The sequence below is a fragment of the Piliocolobus tephrosceles genome, chromosome 15, assembly GCF_002776525.5.
Source record: "Piliocolobus tephrosceles isolate RC106 chromosome 15, ASM277652v3, whole genome shotgun sequence".
Taxonomy (NCBI): domain Eukaryota; kingdom Metazoa; phylum Chordata; class Mammalia; order Primates; family Cercopithecidae; genus Piliocolobus; species Piliocolobus tephrosceles.
Genome location: NC_045448.1, coordinates 10,408,667 through 10,435,254, shown reverse-complemented (window position 1 = coordinate 10,435,254; position 26,588 = coordinate 10,408,667). Strand labels below are relative to the sequence as shown.

At 41.0% G+C, this 26,588-nt stretch overlaps 1 protein-coding gene across 1 annotated transcript in view; it reads left to right on the top strand.

The window, feature by feature from the left end:
- The first annotated feature begins 369 nt into the window (after positions 1 to 369).
- Positions 370 to 26,588, top strand: part of NOL10 (nucleolar protein 10) — a 112,247-nt gene continuing 86,028 nt past the window's right edge. Inside the window, exons 1-9 of the mRNA XM_026454701.2 lie at positions 370 to 562; positions 6,048 to 6,093; positions 8,904 to 9,002; positions 14,581 to 14,658; positions 17,198 to 17,235; positions 19,064 to 19,200; positions 21,897 to 21,962; positions 23,339 to 23,399; positions 24,863 to 24,948. Coding sequence (XP_026310486.1) covers positions 497 to 562; positions 6,048 to 6,093; positions 8,904 to 9,002; positions 14,581 to 14,658; positions 17,198 to 17,235; positions 19,064 to 19,200; positions 21,897 to 21,962; positions 23,339 to 23,399; positions 24,863 to 24,948 — 677 coding nt within the window. The 5' untranslated portion in view covers positions 370 to 496. The remainder of the gene's footprint in view (positions 563 to 6,047; positions 6,094 to 8,903; positions 9,003 to 14,580; positions 14,659 to 17,197; positions 17,236 to 19,063; positions 19,201 to 21,896; positions 21,963 to 23,338; positions 23,400 to 24,862; positions 24,949 to 26,588) is intronic.

Here is a 26,588-nt window from a genome sequence, read left to right as displayed (position 1 = left end):
GGCGTGAGCCACCGCACCCGGCCTACAGTACTTCTAACGTAACATCTCAGAAACATTGGAGGAGAGAAAAGAATACACTTCCACTCGGAATTCGCACCCTGGTTGCCTGCGCTCGCTGGGTTCGCTCGCTGAACCGCCTCGCCCCCGCCCGGAAGGATGAAACTTCGGCCTGGGCAGAGACTCGAAAGCCTCCTCCTGCCGCTCGGGATGCTAACAGCAGGGAGAGCAGTGTCCAGTCTTGCCCGTAGGAGCGTCGCCGACAGCTGAGCCGGGTTGCCAGAACCTCACTAGTTACCCTCCTGGCCGCCGCTCTTCCCGCGTTCACCCCTTCCCTCTTCTGGGAACGTGCGCACGCGTTCCGGCGCCCGGAAGTGCGTCATCAGCCGGCGCCAGCGGCCGCACGCCGGCGGAGCAGGGGCTCTGAGGGCCGGGGATTCCGGTGCTCGAGCACGCTGGTAGGAAAGGACCCGGGACTTGAACAGTGTTGTGCGCCGCCATGCAGGTTTCCAGCCTCAATGAGGTGAAGATTTACAGTCTCAGCTGCGGCAAGTCCCTTCCTGAGGTGAGTCACTTTCCGGCCCCCTCACGAGTTCTTTGGTGTCGTCCTCCTCGTGGGACAGCCGCCCCTCTACTGGGCCCTAGCTTCTGTTTTAGCTGGACCCTGGTCACCCCCCGACTCGGGGAGGCCCAGAGGCGGCTGACAATTTCCTGGGGAGGTGTCGGCATTGGGAAACGAGGACACTGCCGTCACCGCGCCAGAAGCTGGACCAAGGGATAATCAGGGTCAGTGAACTTTGCTGGAACTTTTGTAAAGTTTTCTGTTCCAGAGAACGCATCTATTTGGGCTTCCTTGGATGTTCACAGTCCTTGCCACACACTGAGAAGGAAAACGTGGACAGATTGGCTGACAGATCTCCCCCCATATGGCCATCAGCTGTTTGTGGAGTCCCTTTCATTTGCCAGGTCTTAGGGATGCAACGGTGCACAAGGGAGATACAGACTCGCATCTGCAGAATTTATGGTGTAGAGGACAGTATTTTCGAGACTTGCTGAACTTAACCTGATTCCTAGTCTTAAAGTTGGAAAGGGCTTGGACAAATCGGTAATTTTTGCTTCCAATCTTCTCGTGTTTAATAATGCAGCTGAGATTTAATAATGTGTTTAATATGCAGCTGAGATCCAGGAAAGGGAATCGTGACTTGTCCAGCATGGCACACCTAGGCTATGAAACTTTTCTTTTGTTTCTTCTACATGGTGATCAAGCCTCTGTCCAAGCACTACCTTTTGTGGAAGCTCATTTTCATTTTGAGACTCTGTACTTGTTAGAAAGTGGTTTTTCAAATGTGTCACCTTATAGCATGCCACTGTTGGTCTGAGTCCTGCCCTTGGAAAACAGAATAAATATAGCCCTCCTTCCATGTGTCTGCTTCTACAAAAATTTGGAGCCAGTGCTTAGGTTTTTCCTTTCTTTCTAAAATTCTGATTTAAATATTGCCCTGTCTTCCAACTGTTCTTCACACCTCATGAGCTTTCTCATTTTGTTCATTCATTCACCACACGTGTTAAGAAGTTACTATGTGCAAGCAACTCTGTTTTAAGTATTGGGATATATGGTGGACATTTCAGATAAGGTTCCCTGTTGGGGAAAAGGAAAATAAACAAGTGAGCAAATAAGGCAATTTCAGGTAGTCAAAAAGTACTTTTCGTGATGAATGATTAGAAGAGAGCCGTTTTGGATAAAGTATTGAAAGTGTTTTGGATAAAACCTTCGGGGAAGGCCTCTCTGCAAGAGGTGATGTATGAGCAGAAGCTTGAATGATGAAGAGGGGTCAGTCATGTGAAGATGGGGGAAGAGTTTTCAGTGCAAAGGTCCCCACATGGGAATATACTGGATACGTAGGAGGACCGGAAGAGGCACAGAGGTGATTGGAGTATGCTGAGTGAGGGGTGACAGCAGAGTGGATGAGGCTGGAAAGGTAGGCCTGGTAGGAAAGGTAGGAAGTTCAAGTTTTATTCTTAGTGCTGCTGGAAGTCACTGTTGTGTTTCCACGTGGGCTGCTGTGTGACAAATGACTAGCTGGGGAGGGTTCGAGTGGGGATGAATTAGGTAGTCCAGGTGAGCAACTTTGGTGGCTTGGGCTTGCCTGGGAAGAAAGGAGATGCTAAGACACAGTGAGACTCAGGACATATTTTGTAGATAGGGCTGATGGAACTTGCTAATGGATTGGATTCTTGGTAGAGGAAAGTTGAGGTGACAAAAAGGAAGGAATCGGAGAACTCTTCAGTTTTGAGTCTGAACAAGTGGGTGCATGGTGGTGCTGCTAACTGACATGGAGAAGAATCAAGAAGGAACATGTTAAAGGGTGGAGAGGGGGAACGTAGTGAGCAAAAAGAATCAAGATTTTTTTTTTTTTTTTGAGATCGCATGCAATAGCCTGATCTTGGTTCACTGCAACCTCCCGGGTTCAAGCAGTTCTCCTGCCTCAGCCTCCCCAGTAGCTGGGACTACAGGCACACACCACCAGGCCCAGCTAATTTTTGTATTTTTAGTAGAGACGGGGTTTCACTACGTTGGCCGGGATGGTCTCCATCTGACCTCGTGATCCACCTGCCTCAGCCTCCCAAAGTGCTGGGATTACAGGCATGAGTCACTGCGCCCGGCCCAAGATTTTTATTTTCAATAGTGAACATTTGAAGTTCTAATACATACCAAATGGAAATGTTGAGTAGTTAGCAGTTGCATGGATACTAGTATGGAGATTGCAGGTTAAGTCACTGTCATTGTTTGGGACTAGGTGAGAGCAAATTGTGAGAGAATGAACAGAAGAGAACTGGGCTGAGGACCTGAGGCAGTCTTAACATTTGTCATCTAAGAAGAGGAGGGGAACCCAGCAAAGAAGAAGGAGTAGTAAGCACTGATGGAAGGGGAGACTCGGAAATGTGTGCTTTTGTAGAATCAAGTGTTTCAAGGAGGAGGAGTGGTCACCTGTGTCAACTGCTAATGAGAGCTTCAGTAAGATGAAGGCAGAAAAGAGACCATCGACTTTGGCATGATGCAGCACCGTTGACCTTGGTGAGGAGTTCCAGTGGAATGGTAGGGAGAGTAGCTTGAGCTGAGTGGATTTGGAAACCCCTGCTTGTCCTGGTTAATGCCCTGCTTGTCCTGGTTAATGTTTTCTGGTTTGTTGGTTTTTTTGAGACGGAGTCTTGCTCTTGCACTGGAGTGCAGTGGCGCCATCTCTGCTCACTGCAAACTCCGCCTCCTGGGTTCACGCCATTCTCCTGCCTCAGCCTCCCGAGTAGCTGGGACTACAGGTGCCCACCACCATGCCCAGCTGATTTTTTGTATTTTTAGTAGAGACGGGGTTTCACCGTGTTAGCCAGGATGGTCTTGATCTCCTGACCTCGTGATCTTCCCATCTCAGCCTCCCAAAGTGCTGGGATTACAGGCTTGAGCCACCGCCCCTGGCCATTTTCTGGTTATTTCTTTGAGGTGTGGTACCTAAACTACACGTGGAACTCTAGTTGTTGTCTGATCTGTGCAAATATTGCTTCTCTCCTTCTGGGCTTCACCTTTTTGTTAATGTAGAGAAGCCGCTACATTTACTCCCCAGGTGATCCGATCCTGGCTTTAAGCACATCTGCGTATCCTTAACTATCACATTGACGTTTCTAGCCCTTACCTCTACGCTGAACTGGACTTGTGTGTCCAGCTGTTTCTTGGCATCCCTACTTGCATGTCTGATAGGTATCTCAAACTTAACTTGTCCAAAGTAGAACACCAGCTTTCCCCCCACATTTGCCCCTCCTCCAACCTGGTGGTCTTTGCTCTCTCAGTCAGTGGCAACTCCATCCCTCAAGCCGTTGATGCCAAAAGCACTGGAGGTTTTTTCTTGTTGTTCCTTTGCTCTCATACAATCCATTAGAAAATGCTGTTGGTTCTGTCTTCAGTATAGATCCAGAATCCAGTCATCTCCATTACCGCCACTGCTCAAGACACGGTCACCCTGGATTATGCAATTGCAGTTATTGCAGTTGACTTCCAAAAGGTTTCTCAGTTTCCGCCCTCTACCCCTTTATTCCACAGTCTGTTATCAGTAAGCTGGCAGAGTGATCCTCTATTCAAAACCCTCCAGTGGCTCCTGGTCTCTTGGGGGTGAAAAGCAGAGTCCTTTGAGTGGCCTATAAGGTCCTACTTGATGTTGTGCCTTCCTACCCTCTTCTCTGAGCTCAACGGTCGCTGTTCTCCACCTTCCACTGGCCTCACAAGTCTCCTCACTGCTCGAGACCAGGCATACTCTTGCGTTAGGACCTTGGTGCTGGGGATTCCCCCTGCCTGCCTGCTTTTCTCCCAGATGTTCACCAGGCTTGCCTCCTCATGCCTTTCAGGTCGTTGCTCAAGAGAACCTCAACCTTATTTAAAATTACAATTCTCCACCAACACTTCGTCTCCTTTTCTTGCTCTATTTTTTTCCATGGCATACATAACCATCAGACATTATAGTTGTTTTACTTCCTTATTTGTTGGTGTTCCCTCACTTGAAAGAAAGCTTCATGACAGGAGGGGTTTTTAGATTTATAAATTTATTTATTTATTTATTTATTTATTTTTGAGACAGAGGTTTACTCGTTGCCCAGGCTGGAGTGCAGTGGCATAATCATGGCTCACCTCAGCCTTGACTTCCCTTGGGCTCAGCGATCCTTGCCCCTCAGCCTACTGAGTAGCTGGGACTACAGGTGCACACCAACATGCCCAGTTTCTTTTTTTTTTTTTCGGTAGACAGTGATCCCACTTTAGTGCCAGGCTGGTCTCGAGCTCCTGGGCTCAAGTGATCCCCTTGCCTCAGTGCTGGGATTATAGAATGAATCACTGCACCCGGCCAAGAGGGTTTTTTTTTTTTTTTTTCGTGTTTTATTTACTACTGCTGTACCTAATTACTGGCATTTAGTAGTACTAAAGAAATATTTGTTTAATGTATTGATGAATAAAGTTAATTTTCATTTCTAGCCCCATCACACGTTTGACTTGGGGCTGTGATTTTTATTCATACAATTTGACTTAAAAATCTCCCATTCTGGAGTTAATCAGCTTTTGTTGTATTTTTAATGCTGTTAAATTTATTTTCATTAGTTTTCCAGTGGTTAAGCCTGTTTTTTTTGAGACGGAGTCACCAGGCTGGAGTGTAGTGGCAAGATCTCAGCTCCCTGCAACCTCCGCCTCCCATGTTCAAGTGATTCCCCTACCTCAGCCTCCCAAGTAGCTGGAATTACAGGTGCCCACCACCACGTCTGGCTAATTTTTTGTATTTTAGTAGACACAGGGTTTCACCATGTTGGCCGGGCTGGTCTCTATCGGCCTCCCAAAATGCTGGAATTATAGGCATGAGCCACTATGCCTGGCCAAGTATCAGCTATTTGGTCAGTTACTTATCTGGTTTTATTCTTTGTAAAAAAATATATTTCTATAAGAAACATTCTCCTATAAATGTTTTACTTTTTAAATTCTCACTTAAATAAATTAAGTTGTTTTAGTTTTATTTAGTTATATTTGAGGCTTTCTGTTTTCCTTTAGATTGGATTGGGTTAGTTTAGATTGGATTAGGTTAGATGGGTTAGTTTTTCTCTTGTGTAAAAGGTTGTAGTTCAAAAAATTTCTTAGCTGGCCGGGCCTGGTGGCCCATGTCAGTAGACCTAGCATTGTGGAAGGCAAAGGTGAGAGGATTGTTTGAGCCCAGGAGCCTGAGGCTTCGGTGAGCTGCAGTCACACTGCATCACTGTACTCTAGACTGGGCAAGCATGAGACCCTGTCTCTAAAAAAGTAAAAATAAAAGAAATTATCTAATGTATGTAAGTATACACAAGAAAAAAATCCAGGAGATATTTAGTATGTTAAGAGTAGGGTTAGGATTAGAGAATTTTTTTGTTTCCTATGTTATATATTCCTATAAAGTTTGAATTTTTAAATATAAGCATGTATTGATTTTGCAAGCTGAAAAACAATTCAGCAAAATTTGTTTTAAAATAAAGTCTCTTCAATTTTCTTTAAGTGGCTTTCTGATAGGAAGAAGAGAGCACTACAGAAGAAAGATGTAGGTGAGTATTGGTTTTTCCCACTTCAGCTGCATTAGTGATCCATGTTCTAATGCTTTTACTCATTTGCTGTTATCATATACAAGTGAGGATTTATAAGAATGCAGTAACATATAGTGGAAAATGAATGCTATTGTCTCTTTCCTTTTTTTTTTCCTTTGACATGGGGTCTCGCTGTGTTGCCCAGACTGGTTTCTAACTCCTGGGCTTGAGCAGTCCTCCCACCTTGGCCTCCCAAAGTTTTGGGATTACAGGCATGAGCCTCTGCACCCAGCCCTTCTCCTCCTTCTTCTTCTTTTTTTTTTTTTGAGATGGAGTTTCAGTCTTGTTGCCCGGGCTGGAGTGCAATGGCACGACCTCGGCTCACTGCAACCTCCACCTCCTGGATTCAAGCAATTCTCCTGCCTCAGCCTCCTGAGTAGCTGGGATTACAAGCCACCATGCCCAGCTAATTTTTTTTGTATTTTTAGTAGAGATAGGGTTTCTCCATGTTGGTCAGGCTGGTCTCGAACTCCCCACCTCAGGTGATCCGCCCGCCTTGGCCTCCCAAAGTGCTGGGATTATAGGCATGAGCCACCACGTCTGGCTGCCTTTCTCCTTCTTCTTTTTTTTTTTTTTTTTTTTTTGAGACGGAGTCTTGCTCTGTAGCCCAGGCTGGAGTGCAGTGACCGGATCTCAGCTCACTGCAAGCTCCGCCCCCCGGGTTTACGCCATTCTCCGGCCTCAGCCTCCGGAGTAGCTGGGACTACAGGCGCCCGCCACCTCGCCCGGCTCGTTTTTTTGTATTTTTTAGTAGAGACAGGGTTTCACCATGTTAGCCAGGATGGTCTCGATCTCCTGACCTCGTGATCCGCCCGTCTCGGCCTCCCAAAGTGCTGGGATTACAGGCTTGAGCCACCGCGCCCGGCTTACCTTTCTCCTTCTTAAGAAACTTTTTACTGTGGTTGGTATGTTCCTGGTGGGTATGGGATTTGATTTTACCTTATTAACTAATGAGTTAGCCTGTTACTGTTTCATGGATAACAACGGTAAGAAGCAAGATTCCTGGGTTAGAGATGCAGTTTTTATTACTCACAGTACAGTAAATAGCATGAGCATCAGCATATTTGTGCTAGTTCCCCTCTTGAGTCTCCTGGAGACACTTAGCACAGTCCAGATTGGATGCTTGGCACACAGTGGATTTGTGTTGTGGCTGAGCAACACAGCTTAGGAAGTCCACTGCTTTTCTAGCAAGCAGTAAGCAAACCTGTGCTTTGTCTAGAAGGGACGTGTTACCTGTCTGTCAAGGTTCTCAGCAGTATAAACATCCCTGAGAAATGGCTCAGGTTAGAGAAATGGCTCAGGTTAGAGTGACCTTGCAATCTCGCCATACCCAGTAAGCATGCAGGTCCAAGGAGGACTGTCTCTTCTATTGCTTTGCTCTCTGGTGTATCAGAATCTTATCCTGTGAATTAAATCCATTTATCAGTGTTTGAGATACAGAGACAATGAGCATTTTTTGAGGAAAGGAATTTTACATGTAGGATGTATGAACCTGAACATTAAAAGATGATTGTAGAAGATGATTCTTTCAAATTCATGGCAGCAAGAAATTGTAAGAAAAATTCTAACTTAAATAATTTTGGTGAACAAGTTTTCATTGTATTTTCTTCATTATAGCTTGTCACATATGAAAGAAAATTTATTTTCCCATATTTTTGTTTAACTTATTCTTTAAAGACCTAAGGTATCAAAGGGGTTTCTTCTTGTCTGCAGATAATTGGTGCCAACAGAGGCATAAGTCAGCTTGGTAGTAGTTTCTTATATAAGCTTAAGAGTTCGGGCCAGGCATGGTGGCTTACGCCTCTGATCCCAGCACTTTGGGAGGCCCAGGCGGGCGGATCATGAGGTCAGGAGTTCAAGACCAGCCTGGCCAACATAGTGAAACCCCGTCTCTACTAAAAATACAAAAATTAGCCAGGCATGGTGTCACATGCCTGTAGCCCCTGCTACTCAGGAGGCTGAGGCAGGAGAATCGCTTGAACCTGGGAAGTGGAGGTTGCAGTGAGCCGAGATTGTGCCACTGCACTCCAACTTGGGCAACAGAGTGAGACTTTGTCTCAAAAAAAAAAGAGTTTGGAGGCGTAAACCTGTTATTTAGGAGAAAAAAAAATTGTAAGATTTTTGTCTTTGCCGTGACTTAGTAATAATAGTGGTTTAGGGGCCTGGTGCAGTGGCTCACTCCTGCAGTCCCAGAACTTTGGGAGGCTGAAGTGGGAGGATTGCTTGAGCCTAGAAGTTGGAGACCAGCCTGGGCAATTTGGCAAAACCCCATCTCTACAAAAATACCTGGGTGCAGTGACATACGCCTATAGTCCTAGCTCTTTGGGGGGCTGAGGTGTGAGGATCGCTTGAGCCCAGGAGGTTGAGGCTGCAGTGAGCCATAATCCTGCCACTGCACTATAGCCTGGGTGACAGAGTGAGACCCTGTCTCAAAAAGTGGTTTAATGTTTATGCTCTTCCTCCTGTAACACTGGGTGTTTGATACACTGTTGTGGAAATTTTTTTTTTTCAATTAATGGTGATACTTTTTTTCCTCTTGAAAAGTGAAAATGAAATACTTAGCTTAGAAAAACAATATATGAGCTAAGGAAAAAAAACCTTTGCTGTTTAATGGTTGGGCTGGAAGGTCAACCATTTCCCAAGGCTGGGAAGCATTTGGGATGAATTTTACCTGTTTATAGTTGTAGTGACCGCTTGGCACACATTTGTCTTCTTATGTTAGAGAATAAGCATATGTTAGCTAAACTAGTTGTTTTTTTCTCTCTTTTTAGATGTCCGTAGGAGAATTGAACTTATTCAGGATTTTGAAATGCCTACTGTATGTACCACTATTAAGGTGTCAAAAGACGGACAGTACATTTTAGCAACTGGTAAGCATCTTTTTGGTTATGATTTCCATGCGTTTTGTACCAGGAAATGCTGTGATGGGAAAGGTTTTTTTTTGTTGTTGTTGTTTTAAACCATAATATTTTATTATAAAAAACTTAAAACGCACAGAAATATTGAAGAAATTGTAAACACCCATTTAACTACTACGTAAATTCTGCAGTAAATAGTTTACTCTGCAGTATTTGATTTATCCCATGCATCTGTCTCTTTGTTCATACATCAGTCCATCTTGTTTCTTCGATGCATATCAGTGTAAGTTGAAGATAACAGTGTACTTCACCCCACAACACCTTAGCATGTATATCATTAGCTGGAGTTCAGTATTTATCAATATTTACTTATGGCTTTTTTCAAGATAAATTTATATTGGTGAAATGCACAGATCCTAAGTTTACCATTTGATTAGTTTTGACAAATGCACATGCTTGTGTAACTCAAAGCTCTATCAAGATACAGAACGTTTTTTTCTGCAGAAAATGTCTCCCACTCGTGCAGAGACAACCATTGCTGATTTTTTTCAGTATAGACAAGTTTAGCCTGTTTTAGAACTTAATATAAATGTAGTCATACACTGTATGTTCTTACTCTGTGAGACTTGTTTCATGTAGGATTTTGTATTTGAGATTCATACATGTTGTTATATGTGTCAATAGCTTCTTTTTTTAATGACCAAAAAATATTATTATATGACTAAACCACAGTTTATTTACTCATTCTCCATGTAGTGAGCACCTGGGCTATTTTCATTCAGTTTTTTGGCTATTACTAATAAAACACTATGAACAATTGCATAGAAGTCTGTTTTGTGGGTATATGCTTTCATGTCTTTGGTAAATAGCTAGGAGTGGAATTTTGGGTCCTAGGTAGGTGTATGTTCAGTAATCTGGGAAACTTCCAAGTCTTTCCCCAAAGCGATCATGTCATTTGCTCTCCTGCTAACAATGAATGAGCATTTCAGGAAAGGTCACTTATAACATGGTTCTCTGTATAATGTACTAATTTTTAAAAATATCCCTAAGATTTTACATTAACAGTATTTATCATTATCAAAAAATCATGAAATATAGAGAACTTTTACTGTGTTGGAGTGTTGAACAGTGTCACCCAACCTTTAGTGGTTGTGATTTTGGTGCATTAGTCCTGTGTATTGTCCAAACATTTTTTGCTGGTATCAGTATTCCTTTTCCAACCACTTTCTTTTGGGTAACACCTTTTATACCCACACAGGCCAGTCTCTTTTTCTTTGTGTTAATGATTATCTCAGTACTAACACTATCTACATCTCTTAGTCTTCAGTTTTATGTTCAGAAACTGGTAAAAAAAAAAAATTGAGGAAATCTAAGATATATGGACACCCTTATTGAAGACTAGAAGAAACTTTAATTTTCTTCATTTTATAGATCCAGAGATATTAAGTGACTTGTCTAAGCTCACAGATCTAGTACTTAAGAAAGCTAGGATACAGATTTGTTAAATGACACTTTTATGAAATCATCCTCTATTTCTATGCAAAATTGGTGGCTTTTCTACTTCTTTTTTTTTGTTTTTGTTTTTGTTTTAAACAGAGTCTCACTCTGTCACCCATTCTGGAGTGCAGTGGCATGATTTTGGCTGACTGCAGCCACTGCCTCCCGGGTTCAAGCGATTCTCCTGCGTCAGTCTGCTGAATAGCTGGGACTACAGGTGCGCACCACCACACACACTCAGATAATATTTGTATTTTTTTAGTAGAGATAGAGTTTCACCATGTTGGCCAGGCTGGTCTGGAACTCCTTGCCTCAGGTGATCCACCCGACTGGGCCTCCCAAAGTGCTGGGATTATAGGTGTGAGCCACTGCGCCTGGCCTAATGACTATCCTTCTTATTCAGAACTTCTCGGTTTTATTTTATCTTAAAAATATTTCATAAATAATATGTGGGCTGAGTGGGGTGGCTCACACCTGTAGTCCCAGCACTTTGGGAGGCTGAAGCAGGCAGATCACGTGAGGCCAGGAGTTCGAGACCAGCCTGCCCAACATGGTGAAATCCTGTCTCTGTTAAAAATAAATTAGCTGGGCGTGGTGGCGTGCACCTGTAATCCCAGCTACTTGGAGGGATTGAAATTGAAAATTGAAATTCTCTCTTGTTGCCCAGGTTGGAATGCAATGGCGCAGTCTTGGCTCATCACAACCTCCGCCTCCCTGGTTCAAGCAATTCTCCTGCCTCAGCCTCCCAAGTAGCTGGGATTACAGGCATACGCCACCATGCCTGGCTAAGTTTTGTATTTTCAGTAGAGATTCGGTTTCTTCATGTGGGTCAGGCTGGTTTTGAACTCCCGACCTCAGGTGATCCGCCCACCTCGGCTTCCCAAAGTGTTGGGATTACAGGCGTGAGCTACAGCGCCAGGCCAAAAAAAAAATTTCTTTTAGTAGAGATGGGGTATTTTGCCCATATTGGTCTCAAACTCTTAGACTCAAGCGATTGTCCACTTGTCTCTCAAAGTGTTGGGATTATAGGCATGAACCACAGCACCCAACTGGAATCTGAAATTTAATTTGATTTTAATTATTTTTAATTTAGATAGCTGTACATTGCTAGTGGCTGCCATATTGGGCAGCACAATTGTAAAGTCCAGAGTCCTTCTGGTTTGACTTTCCTCGAGGCCTTTTTCTGGTACTGGTAGGGGAAATGGAGTTGGAGTGTCACTTGCTTCTCCATTTAGTTTGGTAGAGGTTTTTCTTTCAATGTCGGTATCTATCCCTACTTCTTTCTCAGATTCCCTTTGGTGTTCTAGGCCTTGTGGCTAAAAACAAGTTGAATGAGATTGGCCCTGAAGACCCTTCATTCTGGTTGGGGAAATAGATTATCTAAGGGAATGAACCCAGGGGATGTGCTAAGTATTATTTTGTTACGGAAGTGACCAGCCTCTTAATTCCTTTTGGAAGCATTGGGTTTATGATCATGCCAGATTTAAATCTATCGTTAGTGGTGGTGTTAGTTTTTTCCATTACGTGGGGATGAAAGATAAAAAATAGAGGGCCTACTTTTATTAATGTTTATATTTTTTACCACTTTTTCCCCCCGATGGCCAAAGTATACTTGTAAGCCTTTTAAACAACACAGCAATAAAAACAGCAGGGTACAGTAGCTCATGCCTATAATCCCTGCACTTTGGGAGGCTGACGCAGGAGTATTACTTAAGGCCAGGAGTTCAAGACCAGCTTGAGCAACACAGCAAGATCCTGTCCCTACAATAAAATAAAAAAATTAGTTGAATGTGGTGGTGTGCATCTGTAGTGTCAGCTACTCACGAGGCAGAGGCAGGAGGATTGCCTGAGCCTAGCAGTTTGAGGTTACAACAAGCTATGATTGCACCACTGTGCTCCATCCTAGGCAACAGAGCAAGACCCTGTCTCTGAAAAAAATTAAAGCCCCAAAAACAAACGACAGTGGAATACAGGTCCTGGCTATATTAAAAGTTTTATGTGTAGCCTTTCAAATTGTGTGTGTGTGTGTGCGCGCGTAAAATTGTATGTATATATCTATCTGTCTATATGAATGTAGATGTATATACACACACGCATATATATGTGTATATATATACACATACACACATGCATACAAATCTATTAAAATTATTGCCATACGACAGTGGGCTTATATTTACTGGTTTTAAACTTCTCTTTTTTAAGCTGGGTGCGGTGGCTCATGCCTATAATTCCAGCACTTTGGGAGGCTGAGGTGGGTGGATCACTTGAGTCCAGGAGTTTGAGGCAAGCCTGGGCAATGCGGTGAAACCCCATCTTTACAAAAAATACAAAAATTAGCCAGTCGTGGTGGCAGGCGCCTCTTGGTCCCCGCTACTTGGGAAGTGGAGGTGGAAGGATCACTGGAGCCGAGGGAGGTTGAGGTTGCAGTCAGCCGTGATTGCACCACTGTGCTCCAGCCTGGTTGACAGAGTGAAACCCCATTTCAAAAAAGGAAAAAAAAATTCACCAAAGAAAACCCCACAAAATAACCTTTTTTTTTTTTTTAAATGAAATCTTGGGTTTTGATCTATGACAGTAAACAAAGGACTACCTCATTCTTTTAAGATGTCTTTATTGGAAATACATAACATAAAATATGAAAGTCTCCGAAATTGCACTTCACAGAGATAGACTATCATTGTGAAGTTAGTTCCTCCAACTTTTGCCTTACAAAGTGCCAAAGTTAGGCCAGGCACGGTCATTCACGCCTATAATCCTAACACTTAGGGAGGCTGAGGCAGGCAGATCACCTGAACTCAGGAGGTTGAGACCACACTGGCCAACATGGTAAAACCCTGTCTCTACTAAAAATACAAAAATTAGCCAGATGTGGTGGCATGCACCTATAATCCCAGCTACTTGGGAGGCTGAGGCAGGAGAATCACTTGAATCCAAGCGGCAGAGGTAGCAGTGAGCCGAGATTGCTCCTCTGCACTCCAGCCTGGGCAGCAGAGCAAGACTCCATTTCAAAGAGGGAAAAAAAAAGGCCAGGCTCGATGGCTCACACCTGCAATCCCAGCACTTCGGGAGGCCAATGCGGGTGGATCACCTGAGGTCAGGAGTTCGAGACCAGCCTGACCAACATGATAAAACCCCATCTCTACCAAAAATACAAAACTTAGCTGGTCTTGGTGGCCTGCACCTGTAATCCCAGCTACTCAGGGGGCTGAGGCAGAAGAATCGCTTGAACCTGGGAGGCTGAGGTTGCAGTGAGCCGAGATCATGCCATTGCACCCCAGCCTAAACGATAGAATGAGACTGTCTCAAAAAAAAAAAAAAAGACAAAGTACCAAAGTTACCATTGCATTGTACAAAATTGGGATTGTATTATATGGATCATATTCCAGCACTCGCCTGTGCTCTCTCTCTCTGTACTTTTACTTTATAGTACATTTTGGCAGCTTTCCATGTCAGTGGTTACTACAGGTCTGCCTCATCCACTTTATGGGCTATGTAATATTCCCTTGCACGGATTTATTGTCAGTTATTCAACCGTTTTCCTGTCAGTGGACATTTTATTTGCTTTCAGTTGCTAACCATTTATAAATAATGCTGCAGTGAACATTCTTAATATCTTTGGCAGGCTTGTGGATATATTTCCGTGAGTTCAATTTGTGTAAGCTGAAATATAGATTGAAAGTATAGAAACATCATATATTTTAGGGATTATCCTTCAAAGAAGTTGTATCAATTGCATACTATTCAACAACAGTATATGGGAATATTATACACTTTCACCAACACAGATATTAACTGTTTTTTAAATCTTTGCCATTCTGGTGGACAAAACTGTTTTGTCGTTTTCATGTATTTTGTTAGATTACTTGTAAAGTTTCTTAGTAATTTTGTTTGGTTTTCTATGACTTGCTTGTTTAGCTTTTGCTCAGTTTTTCCTTGGGGTGTTTGAGAGGAGCTGCTTTTACATTCCTTTCTTTTGATTTGGTTACAATTAATCCTGCCTATCTCTGAACAAGAGGTACACTCAATGTATCTGTGGATGTTGACTATGAAAGTATGTCTTTAGGTTTTACATCACATTCATTTTTTGTAGGAACATATAAACCTCGGGTTCGATGTTACGACACTTACCAGTTATCCTTGAAGTTTGAAAGGTGTTTAGATTCAGAAGGTGAGTAAAAATCTAAATTTGAATTCATGAAAATGACTTTTTATATTGTTTGCTTTTCTGGTTTTAAAATGAGAATAGTTTGTAATTTTTTTTTATTGCTAGATAACAAATTACTGTACTACAGTCCAGATGGCTTAAAACATCCATTTAGTAGCTCACAGTTGTGTAGATCTTAAGTCTTCTTAGGTCTGTGCAGGTTCTGTGCTCATAGAGTGTTGACCAGGTGGAGCTCTGACTTGGAGGTGCTGAGCAAGAATATGCTTCCACGTGTTAGTTTGTAGTTCTTTTAGAGTTGACTAGCGGCTTTTTTGGTTTTCAGAGAAAGCCCCCCCCCCAAAAAAAATAAAAAATAAAAAGGAATTTGCTTCCAAACACACTCAGGTTGTTGTCAGTATTCAGTTTGTTGTGGTTATAGGATTGGGTTCCCATTTCCTTCTGGCTGTCAGCTGGGGGCCACTTTATGCTTCTGGAGGCTACATGCGTTTCTCATCACGTGCTCACCTCCACCTTCAAACCAGCAAAAGCTCATCACATCCTCCCTGTATTTCTTTTCTTTCTTTTATTTATTATTTTTTTTAAAGAGATAGGATCTTGTTGCCCAGACTGGAGTGCTGTGGTGTGATCATAGTTTACTGTAGCCTTAAACTCCTGGGCTCAAGTGATCCTCCTACCTTAGCCTCCCAAGTAGCCGGAACTACAGATGCGAGCCACCACGCCCCACTAATTTTATAATTTTTTGTAGAGATGGAGTCTAGTCACGTTGCCCAGGCTGGTCTCAAACTCCTGGCCTCAGCCATCCTTTCGTTTTGGTCTCCTAAAGTGCTGGGATTCCAGGCATGAGCCACTGCACCCAGCCCCTTGTGTTTTGGATCTCTCTGACTTTTTATTCTGCTGCCAGCCAGAGAAACTCTGCTTTTATTTTTTATTTATTTATTTTTGAGACGGAGTCTTGCTGTGTCACCCAGGCTGGAGTGCAGAGGCACGATCTTGGCTCACTGTAAACTCCACCTCCCAGATTCAAGCGATTCTCCTGCCTCAGCCTCCTGAGTGGCCGGGATTATGGGCGCACTTCACCACGCCCAGCTGATTTTTGTATTTTTAGTAGAGACGGGGTTTCACCATTTGGCTAGGCTCGTCTCGATCTCCTGACCTCGTGATCCACCTACCTTGGCCTCCCAAAGTGCTGGGATTATAGGCATGAGCCCTTGCACCCAGCTGAAACTCTGCTTTTAAAGGGCTCATATGATTATAAATCTCCCCTTTGCCATAAAATGTAGTGTAATCACTAGAGCAATGTCTTATCAATTCACAGTTTCCACCCACACTGTCAAGGGAAGGGGGTTATACAAGGGTAAATGTCACTGGGGGTCATTCTTAGAATTCTGAATGACACCAAAGTCCAGTTAAAATGAGAAACTTCAAGTACTTTTATTAGTTGGCCTAGAATTTGGGATTGAGGGGAAAGGAGTTAATGGGATATGTGGTCTATGGAATTATATGCATAGTCTCCCAACTTGTTTCACCCTTTGGTTTTTTTTTTGTTTTTTGTTTTTGTTTTTTACTTTTTAGAAACAGGATCTTTTTCTGTCACCCAGGCTGGAGTGCCGTGTTGTGATCACAGCTCACTGCAGCCTCAACTACCCAGGCTCAAGAGATCCGCCTATCTCAGTCTCCCAAATAACTGGGAGCGCAGGTGTGCACCACCATGCCTGGCTAATTTTTTTTTCTGTTTTTTTTTTCCCCCCATAGTGATAGGGTCTTCCTTTGTTTATTGAAAACAATAGAAACTCTGTGTGCCACTAATAATGGCTATTTTTCACTCTTTTTGTTTATCAGGTAGACTATGAATGGGTAAAAAATGAGTTATCTTTTTTGTTAAGCAACAATTTTTTTAATGTTCTTTAATGTATATTCGAAAGTCTTTCTTTTTTTTTTTTTTTTTTGAGACGGGGTCTCGCTGTGTCGCCCAGGCTGGAGTGCAGTGGTGTGATCTTGGCTCACTGCAAGCTCTGCCTCCCGGGTTCACGCCATTCTCCTGCCTCAGCCTCCTGAGTAGCTGGGACTGTAGGCACCAGCAACCACACCCGGCTAATTTTTTGTATTTTTAGTAGAGACTGGGTTTCACCATGTTAGCCAGGGTGGTCTCGATCTCCTGACCTCATGATCCGCCCACCTGGGCCTCCCAAAGTGCTGGGATTACAGGCTTGAGCCACCGCGCCCGGCCTTGAAAGTCTTTAAAATGATTTTGTTTTCATCATCTCAGAAAGAGTGTCAGAATTTAGAAGTCATTATATTTTGTGAATTTGCTTTCAGTTGTACAAGAAACCTAGTTGATGTGTATTGAGAAATTAGGCAGCTTTTAAGTTTTTGTTGGTGTTTTGGGACAATATACTATGACAATTTTCTTGTTTCACATAGAGGCAGAAAAAAACTGGTATGTGCATAATTTCTGTGTTGAATTAGAATCTTTGCATCAAGTTTGCATTGTTATTAAGAATGTTAATTGGTAATTGTATTTTTCCTACTTCTTGTTTTTCAGTTGTCACCTTTGAAATTTTGTCTGATGACTACTCAAAGGTATGTTTTATAGCATTAGTTTGTACTTAGTAGACCCAAGAAATGAATGAGTGGAATTTATTTTGATGATAAGCAGTTTTATGATATTTTTATTGTTAAACTAAAATGGCTGTGTAGTTCTATTGTTAAACAAAAATGGCTGTATAGTCAAATGTAACCCATCATTTTTTATTAATAATACAATGATACAGATAGCCTTTGGCCAATCTAATATCAAAGTTAATTTTTCGTATCATATATGAAACCTTATTTATATTTTTAAGAATTGGCAGCAGTTATGTTTTATATCATCTTATATTCTAGATTTGTGATTCTGATTTTTACATCTAACCTAGATTTATTTGCCAGGTTGCTTTCATTTTCTTATTTATATGTGAAAAGTAAATTAGCAGCGTTGTACGTTTAATTTTTTTTTTAACTTTGCAAATTGTTGGGGTATATTCTGAAACAGTTCAAAATATAGCTAAGTAGATTTATTTCTTTTTTTTGGTGCCATTAGTCCATCTTTCATCTCTTTTTTTGGAGACAGGGCCTCGCTCTGTCACCCAGGCTGGAGGGGCAGTGGCTTAATTTCGGATCACTGCAGCATCAACCTCCCGAGTTCAAATGATTCTCCTGCCTCTGCCTCCTGAGTAGCTGGGACTACAGGCGTGTGTCTCCACACCTGGCTAATTTTTGTATTTTTAGTGGAGATAGGGTTTCACCAGGTTGGCCAGACTGGTCTCAAACTCCTGACCTCAAGTGATCCGCCTGCCTTGGCCTCCCAAAGTGTTGGAATTACAGGCTTGAGACACGGCGCCCAACCCATCTTTCAACTCTTATAGTCACTTTCAACAGTTATAAAATTGTCAGTAAACTCTTGGATTTAAAAGTGAAACATTTTTAGTGATGTCAAATGGCATCTTGAAAGAAAATTGAATTTTCTTAGCTGACATGGCTTTATATTTTCAGTTTTGGAAACTATCCGGTACATTTTATCCTTTTGTCTATGGTGTCATGTATCATACGTTTTGGAACATGTAATTTTAGAGTGTATTTTCTCTAAATACTGACGAATTTGCTTTTAAATACCATCTGTTGATGTTTGAGATACCCCTTTAGTACACTAAAATCAAATTTATACAAGGAGTTTATCATACCTTGTGTGATAATGGTGGGATTATTATTATCATTTTTTGTTTTTTATTTTTTGAGACAGAGTTTCACTCTTGTTGCCCAGGCTGGGAGTACAATGGCGCAATCTTGGCTCACCACATCCTCTGCCTCCCGGGTTCAAGTGATTCTCCTGCCTCAGCCTCCCGAATAGCTGGGATTACAGGCGCCCACCACCATGCCCAGCTAATTTTGTATTTTTAGTAGAGACGGGGTTTCTCCATGTTGGTCAGGCTGGTCTCAAACTCCCGACCTCAGGTGATCCACCCGCCTCGTCCTCCCAAAGTGCTGGGATTATAGGTGTGAGTCACTGCGCCCCGCCGGGATTATTTAAATGTGTTCCCAAGTGAAAGAGGAAACTGCTCATTGAGGGTACCATGAGAATGCTGTATGTTATGACATGCTCGTGCCGGGTAAATGAAGGGCATTTGTTGCAAGTCTGTAATTAGTAGGTAAGGTTTGCAGAAAAGCTATCAGGATACAGGAAGGCATTAAGGAGCCAATGGGGAGTTTTCATTCTTAATCCCAGTGGAGAGAGTGTGTACAGACATGTGTGTTTAGACAGAGAGAGAGAGAGAGGTAAGAGTTTTTCTTGGTTTGCCAGTTTTTTAGTGATAATGAAATAAACACCTAACTAGAAACCTAAGCAAATTAATTTTTTTTGTTTTATTTTCAGATTGTCTTCTTACATAATGATAGATACATTGAATTTCATTCACAATCAGGTTTTTACTACAAAACCAGAATACCAAAGTTCGGGAGAGATTTCTCTTACCACTATCCATCTTGTGACTTGTACTTTGTTGGTGCAAGGTATCGGATCTAGTCCCTCTTTCTCCTTTTCACCTCCGAAAACAACCAACTTCTGTTCCTAAATTTCTTGTACATTTTCTATAGATAGCTTGCTTTAATAAAAAAGTGATATGTGGCTCTTGTAAAAAAAAAAAAAAGTAGAAAACAAAGGATAGGCAAAAAAAAATTTATTTTCTACATAATTGATTTACTTATAAGTACCATATGCTGTTTTAACAACTGTTGTTTTGCTTAATACAATATTTTCTAATGTTAAAAATATCTTTGATAGTTACCTGCCTCCTTGGGAAATACTGATGGGAAGTGTGTGAACCTTTTCAGTGTAGCCCAGTTACCACAATTTACGAGACACAGTATTTTATTTATCTGTTTATCTTCTAGATTTCTGTCTCCAAGATTGTTTAATGTCAGTAATCAGTTTCTGTCTGATCACTTTGTGATTAATAGGTCATATGTGGTTATGGACTCTAGTTTAAAAAAATTGGGAGAGGGCTTTATTATTTTGGTAATTTGATAGTTTGATTTAATTTGATTTGCGTGAAATGACAAAAGCATTTCAAGCATCTTTCATTATGTAGTTGATGTCCTACATTAAACAATCTATGAAATTCTGAACAAAAGGTCATTAGCAAATTTTCAGAATTTTAAAAAATTAAACAGTTATTTCAAAACCATTAAGTAGTAAATGTATTTAAGAAACTAATTAGGACAGATGTCATAACTTTAGAACACCACTACCTACCCATGTTTTTTGTTCTGTTTTGTTTTGTTTTTCTGGTTTTTTTTTTTTTCTGAGAGGGATTCTTGCTCTGTTGCTCAGGCTAGAGTGCAGTGGTACAATCTCGGCTCACAGCAACATCCACCTCCTGGGTTCAAGTGATTCTCCTGCCCCAGCCTCCCGAGTAGCTGAGACTACAGGTGCCCACCACCACGTCCAGCTAATTTTTGTGTTTTTAGTAGAGGCAGGGTTTCACCTTGTTGGCCAGGCTCGTCTCGAACTCCTGACCTCAGGTGATTCACCTGCCTTGGCCTCCCAAAGTGCTGGGATTACAGGCGTGAGCCACGGTGCCAGGCCTGGTTTTTTGTTTTTTTGTTTTTTTTTAACCAAAGCCATTAGTGTATCTATTTGACTGTTAGTACTGGCAGTTTATCTACAATATTTAACAGGATAAATTGTAGGCAAAAATTTAGTACAATTTCAATAGAAACACCCCTTTTTTTCCCCCTGAAAGTACAGCAGTATTTGAAGGACTAATTTTTTTAAAGAAGAATAAGACATTATCTTTGCTTTTAAGTTGCTTAAAGGTTATAACTCCTACATGTGACCGACTCATTTAGGAGTTATATCTTTGGCTTCTGTTACTATGGTGCTGAATTTGGAGATATACATGTATAATGTAGTTGATAAAGTCAGTTTCTTAGCCCTATTGCACAGTATTTCAAAACTTTTTATTCGAAGTACCTTTTTGGTTTTTAGTTTTTTATAAAGATGGGGTCTCATTATGTTTCCCAGGCTGATCTTGAACTCCTGGGCTCAAATGATCCTCTTGCTTTGGCCTCACAAAATGTTGAGATTACAGGTGTGAGCTACTGTTCCTGGCCTGTATTATTATTATTATTATTTTTTGAGATGGAGTCTAGCTCCGTCACCAGGCTGGAGTGCAGTGGTGCAATCTCCGCTCACTGCAACCTCCACCTCCCAGGTTTAAGCAATTCTCCTGCCTCAGCCTCCTGAGTAGCTGGGACTACAGGCACGCGCTGCCATGCCCAGCTAATTTTTGTATTTTTAGTAGAGACAGGGTTTCACCATATTGGCCATGATGGTCTCAATCTCTTGACCTCGTGATCTGCCCACCTCGGCCTCCCAAAGTGTTGGGATTACAGGCATGAGCCACTGCGCCCCGCCTGTATTTTTTTTGTAGTCATCAAAAAGGTAGCATTTAACCAGGTATTTGGCTGGTGGCTATTATGTGTATGTGTTTATATGTATGTGTGTGTATATATATGTGTGTGTGTGTGTGCGTATATATATATCTGTAAAATACATGAAAAATACATATACAAACACATACCCATTTAGGAAAATACAGAAAAGAAAAAATTCAGGCTGGGCACTGTGGCTCATGCTTGTAATCCAGCACTTTGGGAGGCCAAGGTGGGCAGATCCCCTGAGGTCAGGAGTTCAAGACCAGCCTGGCCAACATGGTGAAACCCTGTGTCTACTAAAAATACAAAAAATTAGCCAAGTGTAGTGATGGGCGCCTGTGAGCTGAGACTGCACTATTGCACTCCAACCTGGACAACAAGAGCAAAACTCCATCCCAAAAAAAAAAAGAAAAAATTCAGCCATAATTATACCACCCAGAGAGAATCCTTATTATGTTTCCTTCTAATCCTTTCTTATATACATATGTAAATACATTACGTATACTTTTGGATCTTGTATTCTCCATCTTATTTGTAAATAGTATACTACGTAATGACTTAATATTTTCTTGGCACGTGAATGGTTTAAATCACTTTTATACATGAACAAATTCATAAAGTGAATATTTTTCAGATTTAGAATACATTTTTGTATCAGTTTTACAAAAAGAAGTGATGGCTTATAAGTGATATATATTTATAAAATTTATATTTACTTAAAGTTTCATTGTAGTTTAGCAGGTTTTTAACTTTCTTTATTACTTTACAAGTTCTGAAGTTTATAGGTTAAACTTAGAACAAGGACGATACCTGAATCCTCTACAAACTGATGCTGCGTGAGTATTGTTTTAGTAATACTGCTATATACATTTTGACCAGGAGGTGGAGCCAGATGCTCAGTTTGTTAACAAGTAACATAAAATACTGCAATTAAGCAAAACTCCCAGCAACTTAGTTAAAAAGTACTGTTGAATTTATTCTTAAACAAAAAATTCACCGAAAGATCAGTGATTACTTTCAAAATTAAAGCTTTTTTTCATATACTCAAATTTAAGTCAGTTAAAAATAGTTTATTATTATTACTTGCAGTGTTCTTTAAATTTACATTCATGGTTTTGTTTTGTGATATTTTCTCCTGTGGAGAAATTTTGAATTAATTTGGAGTGCCATTTTTCAATTTTTATGCTTTGCTAGCGGACATTTGAGGTTTTTAAAGTTTCCTTTTATCATACATTATAGTCTGTACATATGTATTATGCGTTAAGAGTTTTTAGGAATGACTCCATCATCGTCATCATCACAACAAATAATAACGATAAACTCAGTAGGAAAGCACTTACTTTGTGCGTGGTGTTATTCAGTCATTTTACTTTTATTAACTCATTTTAAACTTAGAACAGATTTCTGTGGTAAGTACCATTTTACAGATAGGGCAGCTGAGGCTCAAAGAGGTAAGTAGTTTGCCCAAGGCCACACAACTAGTCAAGAGTAGAAGCTGGATTACTTCTCATTGTGTATATGAAGAGCTTGCTGAATTTTTCTTAGTGCTTTGAGAGGATTTTTAAAGGTTAGGCGAACATGTTGTGATAATAAGAACCAAGAAAACTCCAGTTTTCTTTATTTCACATTGGCTAGAAATGCTTTTATTTTTATTTTTAAAAACTGGTAGTAGAAACTTCACAATGCATTATATTGAGAGTCCTCTGTACCCCAGGCATTGCTGAACGCTATGCTGTCTTTTTCATTTAATCCCCATAACAACCCCCTGAGGTAGGTGAAATATCCATTTTACAGAGAAAGAAAATGAGACTTAGAGTGATGTACCCAGGAGAAGCTTGTCAAGGCTCAGGATTGTCATGGTGATAGCGTATGTTCTTTTAAGAATGTTACCTACCTTGGAAGAAAATACCTTGAAAAAATAGAGTGACCCTTTTTTCTCATGGTAGTGGAATAGTGTTTCAGAAGGAAGTCCCTCCTCGTTTGTCACCTAGCAGGTAGAGTGTCACCCTGGGGATCAGAAACTCCAGCGACTGTGAGTCAAGCACTTAACCCTTTCATACCTTAGTGTTTTCCATTTGCAGATTAGTGAGAGAGAATCTGTGTGTCTTCTTTCTCCCCAGAATTTGGGTTGACTGTTTGTTTATTTAATATTCCTTCCCCGCTAAAGTAGCTGCTAACTAATACTTTCTCTCTTACTGCTTTCCTGTGTTAGGGAGAATAATGTTTGTGACATAAATTCAGTGCATGGCTTGTTTGCCACAGGAACCATAGAGGTAAGCATATATTGACTTTATTTTTTAGAATATTTGTTTTATATTTGATTGGACTTTTTATTTAAAGACTGAGTTGCTTGATTCCTTAGAGCAGGATAATGAGGTGATAGCTTATATATATATATATATGTGTGTGTGTGTGTGTGTGTGTATGTATATATTTATTTATTTATTTTTTTTCAACACGAAGTCTCGCTCTGTCACCCAGGCTGGAGTATAGTGGCACCATCTCCACTCATTGCAACCTCTGCCTCCCAGATTCAAGCGATCCTGCTGCCTTAGCCCACCTAGTAGCTGGGATTACAGGCACGCACAACCATGCCTGGCTAATTTTTGTATTTTTAGTAGAGATGGAGTTTCGCCATGTTGGCCAGTCTGGTCTCGAACTCCTGACCCCAGGTGATCCACCTGCTTCGGCCTCCCCAAGTGCTGGGATTACAGGAGTGAGCCAACGCACCTGGCTGGGATTCTTTTTTTCATTAAAAAAAAAAAAAAAAAAAAAAAAATTCCCCAGCTTTTTATTTTTAAAAAGTTCACATCTTTGTAAAAGTTTAGTGATATATATATTTTGCATTTTCTTTTCCTATAAAAATGTACATATATTATAAATGTTTTTTGAACCATTTGAAAATAAGTTGCAGACATGATATTTCTTCCCTAAATACTTTAAAATGGATTTCTTAAAAATAAGGACTTTCTCCTATAAAGTCATAAATATATCGTTATCATTACTAATAAATTTAATATTGGTGCAATAATATATATTAAGTAGTTAACACTGATACAATCATTTTAAACTTAAAAATTTTCCCAGTTATACCAAGATGACCTTCAGCACGGTTCTTCCTGCCCCTCCATCCAGTCCAGGTTCCAGTCAAGATTATGCATTGCATTTTGGACCGTTTTATAATTTTTTTTTGTTTTGTTTTTTTTTTTTTGTAATTTAAAAGAAATTCAGCTCATGTCAAAACACTTAAACAGTACTAAAAAGGTTATAAGGTAAACAGTTAAACTTTTACTTTCTATGAAATAAACAATGTTAATTAGGTTTACTTTTGTATGTGTTTTAAGGATTTCCTAGTAGCAGATTTTATTTATTTAATTTTTATTCTACAGCTTTTTTTTTTTTTTTTTTTTTTTGAGACAGAGTCTCACTCTGTTGCCCAGGCTGGTGTGCAGTGGCGCAATCTCGGCTCACTGCAACCTCCGCCTCCCGAGTTCAAGCAGTTCTTCTGCCTCAGCCTCCCAAGTAGCTGGGATTACAGGTGTGTGCCACATACCTGGCTAATTTTTTGTATTTTTAGTAGAAACAGGGTTTCACCATGTTAGTCAGACTGGGTCTCAAACTCCTGGCCTCAGGTGATCAGCCCGCCTCAGCCTCCCAAAGTGCTGGGATTACAAGCGTGAGCCACTGTGTCTGGCCTTCTACAGCTTTTATTTAAAATTGTTTTTCATTTGCTTAGGGTAGAGTGGAGTGCTGGGACCCAAGAACTCGAAATAGAGTTGGTCTGTTAGACTGCGCCTTAAACAGTGTCACAGCAGATTCAGAGTAAGTAGAAATTAATAGAGTTGGTCTGTTAGACTGTGCCTTAAACAGTGTCACAGCAGATTCAGAGTAAGTAGAAATTAATTTGCAACGTAAATTTTTGTCAACTTTTGATTTAAGTAATGTGTCTGTATTAAATTCAAATAAATTGCTAAAGGGTATCTGAAATTGTACTTTCCATGATTGTTTTTCATAAAAATCCTCTCCTGTAAAAGCTCACTAGTGAGTAAGCCAGATAGAATTTCTTTCCAAATACTGTACAGAAGGTCTTGTTTCTTTTTTTTTGTTGTTGAGACGGAATCTGGCTCTGTTGCCCAGGCTGGAGTGCTGTGGCCGGATCTCAGCTCACTGCAAGCTCCGCCTCTCGGGTTTACGCCATTCTCCTGCCTCAGCCTCCCGAGTAGCTGGGACTACAGGCGCCCGCCACCTCGCTCAGCTAGTTTTTTGTATTTTTTAGTAGAGACGGGGTTTCACCGGGTTAGCCAGGATAGTCTCGAACTCCTGACCTCGTGATCCGCCCGTCTCGGCCTCCCAAAGTGCTGGGATTACAGGCTTGAGCCACCGCACCCGGCCAGGTCTTGTTTCTTTAGTTGCTGTAGAATTTTATTAAAACAATGACACTGCAGGAATTTATATTCCGATTTTGTAGGATCTAGTGATAGAACCAGGAGTCCACCACAAAGTCTACAGAGGTGTGCTTTGAATTCTAAAGTGGAAGGAAGCAAGTGTTTTTTTAATATTTTCTTGTTCCTGTTTGCCTAATTCCTACATTTAAAACAACCAGAAGAGTTTTCACTATTATACGTCCATTTACAGTTTTATGATTATTTCCCAAGAAAAGATACCTAGAACCTGAATTTCTTGAGTAAATAGCATACATGTTTTGAAGGTTTTTGGTACATTGCTAAATTGCCCTACAGGAAACATCAGGTTAAATGTCTGCCCTTGTGCCCAGAGCATGCATTTGCTCACTCTCCTCAGCCTGGACAGTCCGTCACAGCCCTGCTAACAATAAGTCTTAGAAAGAACCTGCGGATATTGATTAAATGAAGCTTAGTAGAAATAATAGCTAACATATAATGCTTTCTATTTGCCAGGTACTGGGTCTAAGTTCTTTATATATATTAACTTACTTAATATGACAGCCCATTGCTATAGGCACTGTTATCATATTTATTTTACAGATGAACAAAATACTCATCAATGGCATACCTGTTATTCAGCCTTTAAGAATTATGTTGCAGAAGCATATTTATTACTGGGGAAAGGTGGTCCAAATGTGCCTGTGAGTGGAAAAGCAAACCATGCCGTTGCCTATAGAGTGTTGCCACCTTGTTATCAGGAAAACAGTGAACACAAGCATAATCACAGGAAGAGGCCTGGGTGTATACCAGAATGTTAAAACTAGGGGTTTTTCTGATTCGATTTTAGGTAATTTTATTTTATTTTTTTAAATGCTTAGTTTTTTGTTTTTGTTTTCCCTACAAACCTTAGAAGCTGTCAGTTCTAGGTGGAACCAATACAATATGAGAAAGCAATAAGTGTAAGTGTTGGATAGGGGAAGCAGGCTGCCATTTCGAGATGACATAAGTTTCTGTGCCTGGGAAACTCAGGAGAATAACTGAAAATCTATAAGAACTAAT